Source organism: Akebia trifoliata, chromosome 4, assembly GCF_017979445.1.
Source record: "Akebia trifoliata isolate Shusen 1 chromosome 4, ASM1797944v1, whole genome shotgun sequence".
In the NCBI taxonomy this organism is placed as follows: domain Eukaryota; kingdom Viridiplantae; phylum Streptophyta; class Magnoliopsida; order Ranunculales; family Lardizabalaceae; genus Akebia; species Akebia trifoliata.
In genome coordinates, this window is record NC_141378.1 from 21,329,203 (window position 1) to 21,335,202 (window position 6,000).

Consider the following 6,000-nt stretch of genomic DNA (forward strand, 5'->3'; position numbering starts at 1 on the left):
TCATGATCAACATGAGCTGAATGGTAATTCTCTCATCATGGTGGAGTTCCTATCTGAATTCAGGGCCATTGTAGTTGTTACTAGTTAGTCCATGCCAACTTTTCTGAATTTTTTCCTAGGTCATGCTACACTTTGCTGTTGATGGGGATGTATTTGTGCCTCCGTCAGGAACTTTGGGGGGAGCAACACTGGGTCCTGATTTTTGGTCGTGGACACCTCCTCTGGATAGTACTACAACTTCAGAGGATATCAGTAACTTAAAACCAGCAGGAACAGCCGCACCTCCAAACCCAATCCAGTCAGTGTCAGAGAAAGATCGGTCCCTAGATTTTTTGCCGATTCCCTTTGAGAGTACCTCAATTGAAAGCCACAACCCTCCACTTCCACCTTTTCAGTCACTCGTGGAAGTTCAAAAAGCAGATGTTTCTAATACCAATATAGAGCTTCCTAACTTGGGTGAGAAACATGAAATTGGATTGCCATTTTCAGTAAATGCAGCAGAGGCAGCCGAGGCTCTTAATAAGGTTGGTGAAGGTTTATCTCAAGGAGTGAAACCTGATGGCTCAAAGTGGTGGAAGGAGACGGGTCGAACAACGACCTGATGGGATTGTTTGCCGGTGGACACTAACTAGGGGAGTTAGTGCTGACAAAAGCATCGAATGGGAAGATAAGTTTTGGGAGGCTGCGGACCAGTTTGCTCATAAGGAGCTTGGTTCAGAAAAATCTGGACGTGATACGGAAGGAAATGTTTGGCGTGAATATTGGAAAGAATCCATGTGGCAGGTTAGCATGACTTGCATGCTAGAACTTGATTTAGTACCTATGCCATGTATGCTTCATTGTATTGTACAAGACCTAAATTGTTGTATTGTGGACAGAAGTTGTATGTCTAGGAAGTTTTAGAGTTGTCTAGTGTCCCATGTTCATGCCTAGAACTTCAAATTTATATGCTTGTACTTATGTGGCTAATTGTTACATTACAAGCTGAATTGTGGGTTTTGATTTGTATAGGATCTTGGGAGTGGGCTTGTACATTGCATTTAGCCAAGGTTCCTCTCATTGCATTTAGCCAGGACCGGTGCTTAACACTATTCGACCACCTATTGGTTGGCTCACTTCATTTTGTATATCACAAGCCAAAGGTAGGTACCTAGCTGCACTCTTGGATTGTTTATTCCTCAATATTTGAAGTTTGTTTGATATTGGGATTTGGGAGTTTTCTGCAGGCAGAAGTCATGCCTTCAATCGAGCACCTCTTAGCTGCTGCTGACATACAGGTATGTTATTGTGGAAAGTAGACATTATATCGACCTAACTGTAATTTACACCACCAAGTCATGAAAAAAATTGTGTAACTTTTATCTCTAATATATATGTTTTGTAAATAAGTAAATCTAGAAAAGATGCAAAGCTATTAAAGTAATAGTGATGACAGTTTTAGAGTTGAGCTTGTCACTCAAATGGATGGTTCCATGACAAACTTCCAGGATTGCAAGTGACTAGGCATGTACCTAGTTCTTGGTTTGTTTTAATTTGATTGAGATCATTTGGGAGTCCAAGCACGGATATTTTAATTTCTAATGCATTTACTTGTGTTCAAAAAATTTGGGAGTGCAAGCATTGATATTTTAATTTCTAGTGCATTTACTGTAGTCGAAATTTTTGGATGATGTACCTACCAATTTTTTTTTCTTTCTTTTTATGTGTTATTTGAATGCTTTAATTTCTCGAATTTTCTCATATATTTGGATGCTTCTGTGTGTTTGATTTTCCATTTTCTTTCTCTTCTCCTGATGAGTTTTGAACTTAGGACGTGGGAACAACACTCTACACGTCTTACCAACTTAGAGTTTTCTTGTGCAAGAGTTACAATATTTTCCGAAAATGCCTATGTTGACCCTGCCAGTTGATCTCATTGGGCGCATATGCAAACAGCCAATCAATACAACAGATTGCAGAGTATTACTAACACCTATGTAGCTTTCAGAGACATTTTGAACGAAAAATACTTGAATTTATTGAACTTGGTCCCCCATCACCCATGCAGCTTTATGCTTCACCAATTTCTTCTTCAACTCCTATTTCCCATCATCTGTTTCATTCATCTCAAGCCAAGCCGGAGTCAGGCCCTTATGTTACCCATTTTTTTAATCTGAGCGTTTCCATGATGATGGTAAGGAAAGTGTTTTTCTTATAAAATACTTATTTCTATAATGCCCATTTCATTAGATGAGTAAGAGTACTTTTGTTTAGCTTCTATGATTGTTCCATTTAATTTGAAAGTACACATTATAGACAACAAATAAGTAGAGAATCAAAGGTAGGTATTGGCAATATCAAAGAGACAATGACATAGCTCATGTGGCTTACAAAATTGAACCTTGAAAACTGTTCAGGGTACAATAGCCCCAAAGGCTATTATTTGGGACTGATTTCATGATATAATGTGTGGGTGTTTGAGGCCGATTAGGTCTGTTTTCATGTATATATTTTGCATTAGTCCTATGTAATGCAATTGCTTAAACATAGTCTTGATCAGGTTGATGCCTTAAATTGTTGCTGAATTTGCTTAAATATGACATAATTGTGTTCTCAAAGCTTTCATTCATTCTGTTTTTTTTTTCCTCTAAACTACATGGTTTTGGTGCTTCACATTCTCTATTTGTGTGAATTTATGGTTGATTATACGTGTCGTGTCCTACAACCAAGTGAATTTCACATTTTTGGTTATGCAAGAACCAAGATTTCAGATGATGAGTTAAGGGATCATATACGTGAGTGAGATATCTTACTCAAGGTTTTATCTTCATGTGGTTCACCTGAAGTTATTTTCTTATATCATAATTTAGGAATAAAAAAATGTGTATACCATGACTTATCTTATTCTAGTTTATGATCAAGTGTGGAAAGCTTAATCTTGTCGACCTCGCTGGTTCGGAGAACAGGGGAGGGCAAGGGAAGCTGGAGAGATCAATAAAAGCTTGCTTACACTTGGCCGGGTCATTAATGCACTTGTTGAGCATTCGGGTCATGTTCCATATAGGTATGATTGTGATTTCACCTCCACATTTTTCTATTGGCATCTTGGATATGTTATCGAAAGTAAAATATGAGGAGTCACAGAAGAACTTTGCTTGGACATCAGGGATAGCAAATTAACAAGATTATTGAGGGATTCTTTGGGAGGGAAAACAAAGACGTGCGTAATTGCCACTATATCCCCTTCTATTTACTGTTTGGAAGAGACACTCAACACCTTAGATTATGCATACCGCGCTAAAAATATCAAGAACAAGCCTGAGGTCAGTTTATTGTGATTGGCATTGGTTGGTAGTGGTACCATTCTTTCTTTTTTGCTCTTGAACTGTCTTTCCTTGGATCCACCTCAACTGTTCTGACCTATTCGCACTATTTCCAGGTTAATCAGAAGATGATGAAATCTGCGATGATCAAGGATTTGTACACTGAGATTGACCTCCTTAAGCAAGGTGAGTGCTTCCTAGTTCGGGTGATTGATTGTAGTTTCATTTGATCTTTTCTCTTGATTATCTCTCAAATTATAAAGAGTATTATGTAAGTGCTTTAATTAACAATTATTCTTAAGCAATTGAATGCTTAGGTAAGGTTTTATCAAAACTAGGATCTCATTTATACAATTATGCTTTACGTTTTCTAATCAGTGGTGTATACTGCAAGAGAGAAGAATGGCATCTATACCACGAGATCGTTATCTACAAGAAGAAGCTGAAAAGAAGGTTTGATTCTTACCATGTAATTCATCTTTAATGTATTCTCTCTCGAAGTTCCTAATGAGAGGGACATTTCAACTTTGTTCTCCAGGCTATGTCTGAGAAAATAGAACGCATGGAACTTGATTTAGAGTCCAAGGACAAGGTGCAATCCACAACCTCTGTATTTGGTTTTTTTATTTGTCTTTTTGGTTACTATATGTATAGATTTAACCAGCTAATTGTATATCGTGAGCAGCAAGTAATGGGACTTCAAGAACTTTACAACTCTCAGCAACTGTTGACCGCAGAATTAAGTGAAAAACTTGAAAAGTCTCAGGTGACTTGTTGTATAGTCATTCTCCTGACCTTTTAAGCTTTGCCTCAATGCAAGAAATTAAAGTCTTTGCTGTTGCATGTATGTGTCCATAGAAAAAACTCGAGAACACTGAACATGCGTTGTTCGATCTAGAGGATAGATATAGACAGGCCAACTCAACGATTAAAGAAAAGGAATTCTTAATCTTTAATCTCCTCAGATCAGGTGAGTAAAGTTCCATCACTTTCCTTCAGCACCCTTCCTTATTGTTTTATGAAATGGTGTTTCTTTTTTGTTTCCTTCGAGAACTTCCATGTTAGGCTTGAATTTTGGAAAAAAATATTTTGAGATGTTTTGGCATTGATATTTTTATCTCACTCATTATTTGGATTGGATGAAGGGTGCCTGAAAAGGTTGTAATCGATTGGAACATTTAGTTAACAACTTAGTTTAGCTTTAAGTACATGTTGACCATTCCATTGGTTTTTCACACTCATCACATCTGTATCTACTTTACATAGTTTGAACCAGTACCCTTAATTCAAATAGCTTCCATCTTGCTAGGGGTGTTGGACAGTTGCCATCTTGTATTGGTCCTCACTCTGTCTTTCCTCCCTCAGTGACATTTATTGTTTATTTTTCAAAGAAAGCACTCATGGAGCGGGCATTTGAGCTTCGATCAGAGCTAGAGAATGCAACATCTGATGTGTCTGGATTGTTTGCCAAAATTGGTTTGTGTCCATGTTTTGAAGTACACAATGTTGGGTATATCATACTAAAAAACAAGGCATGAAGATTGCCTATAAACTTTTGCAATGTGATTGGTGTGTAGAATGCAAGGATAAAATAGAAGATGGAAACAGAACTCTTGTTCAGAAATTCCAGTCGCAATTGACTCAACAACTTGAGGTCTTGCATAAAGACTGTTGCAGCTTCCATAATGCAGCAGGAACAACAATTAAAAGAAATGGAAGAAGATATGCAGTCGTTCGTTTCCACAAAAGCAGATGTAAGATGTAAATTATGAAGCGGAGTACGTAGATGGTGTGATGAGGCTGTATGTTACAGTGGTGTTGCCGAAGAACATGACGGGGGCGACGGTGAATCAAGTGTGGCAGGTGTTCGAAAGGAACACTTGATTTGTGTTTTGTGTTCTAAATTAAATCAGGAGTGTGACATAAATAGCTGTATATATATCATATACTGCTTTATTGTCAGTTATTTGTAGCTTCGACAGAATTTTTGATCTTAATAAAGAGGTTTACATGTATATTAATTTTGGGTTATTTAATTTAATTTGGAGCTTGTTTTAGGATTTTTCTTTTTCTGATTTTTTTTATATATTATTTCGTTCATTGTGATTAGTGAATTAGAGGACCGTGTTATTGTTTGTTAAACCTCCAAATTTGACGGGGATACTCTATGGATTTTTTTTTGTTTTTTTTAAAATCCATTCTCCAATAATTTGATAGTCTAGGGCCGTCAAAAGAAAAATTCTACAAGAGAATATTTGACGGGAGGGTCCGTCAAATTTCTCAAAATTTGACGGGCTAAGACCGTCAAATATGAGCCTTTTTCACATAGTGGAATGACATAGGTGATAGGGGAACGATCCCCTTGCCTCCAGCCTGAGAAACTCTTAAAGTAATCAACTGGACTCCCATTGACCAGGATTAAGTAAGATGTTGAATGCACGCACTTCAAAGGCCAACCAATCAACTTCTCTCCAAAACTCATGCAATGTAACATGTATCTTTAAAAATGATCATACGCTTTTTATATATCAATTTCGCAGACCAAGCCTGTTTCCCTTTCCTTTAAAAAAAAGTCTATACACTCATGAAAGATCACTAACTTAAATACTTAATTACCTCTTGTGCGGCTAACAAACACACTGATAACCTTCCCCTTTTCATTCTTTATCAAAGCCTCTTGGCCTCCAAAAATACCTCG

The 6,000-nt window shown here is 37.3% G+C and overlaps 1 protein-coding gene across 8 annotated transcripts in view; it reads left to right on the plus strand.

Moving 5' to 3' along the window:
- LOC147404444 (kinesin-like protein KIN-5D) overlaps positions 1-5,323 on the plus strand; it is a 28,977-nt gene extending 23,654 nt beyond the window's left edge. For 5 of the 8 annotated variants that reach the window (XM_086440382.1, XM_086440383.1, XM_086440385.1 and 2 more), the window contains 11 exons: positions 1,012-1,142; positions 1,227-1,277; positions 2,946-3,043; positions 3,146-3,302; positions 3,419-3,488; positions 3,697-3,755; positions 3,841-3,894; positions 3,988-4,068; positions 4,161-4,272; positions 4,668-4,778; positions 4,880-5,323. In XM_086440382.1, the coding sequence (XP_086296508.1) occupies positions 1,012-1,142; positions 1,227-1,277; positions 2,946-3,043; positions 3,146-3,302; positions 3,419-3,488; positions 3,697-3,755; positions 3,841-3,894; positions 3,988-4,068; positions 4,161-4,272; positions 4,668-4,778; positions 4,880-5,067 (1,112 nt within the window). In that variant the 3' untranslated portion in view covers positions 5,068-5,323. Of the gene's footprint in view, positions 1-1,011; positions 1,143-1,226; positions 1,278-2,945; positions 3,044-3,145; positions 3,303-3,418; positions 3,489-3,696; positions 3,756-3,840; positions 3,895-3,987; positions 4,069-4,160; positions 4,273-4,667 lie in introns of all 8 variants that reach the window. The other 3 variants (XR_015177761.1, XM_086440388.1, XM_086440387.1) reach the window with 3 other exon arrangements.
- Positions 5,324-6,000: the final 677 nt, after the last annotated feature.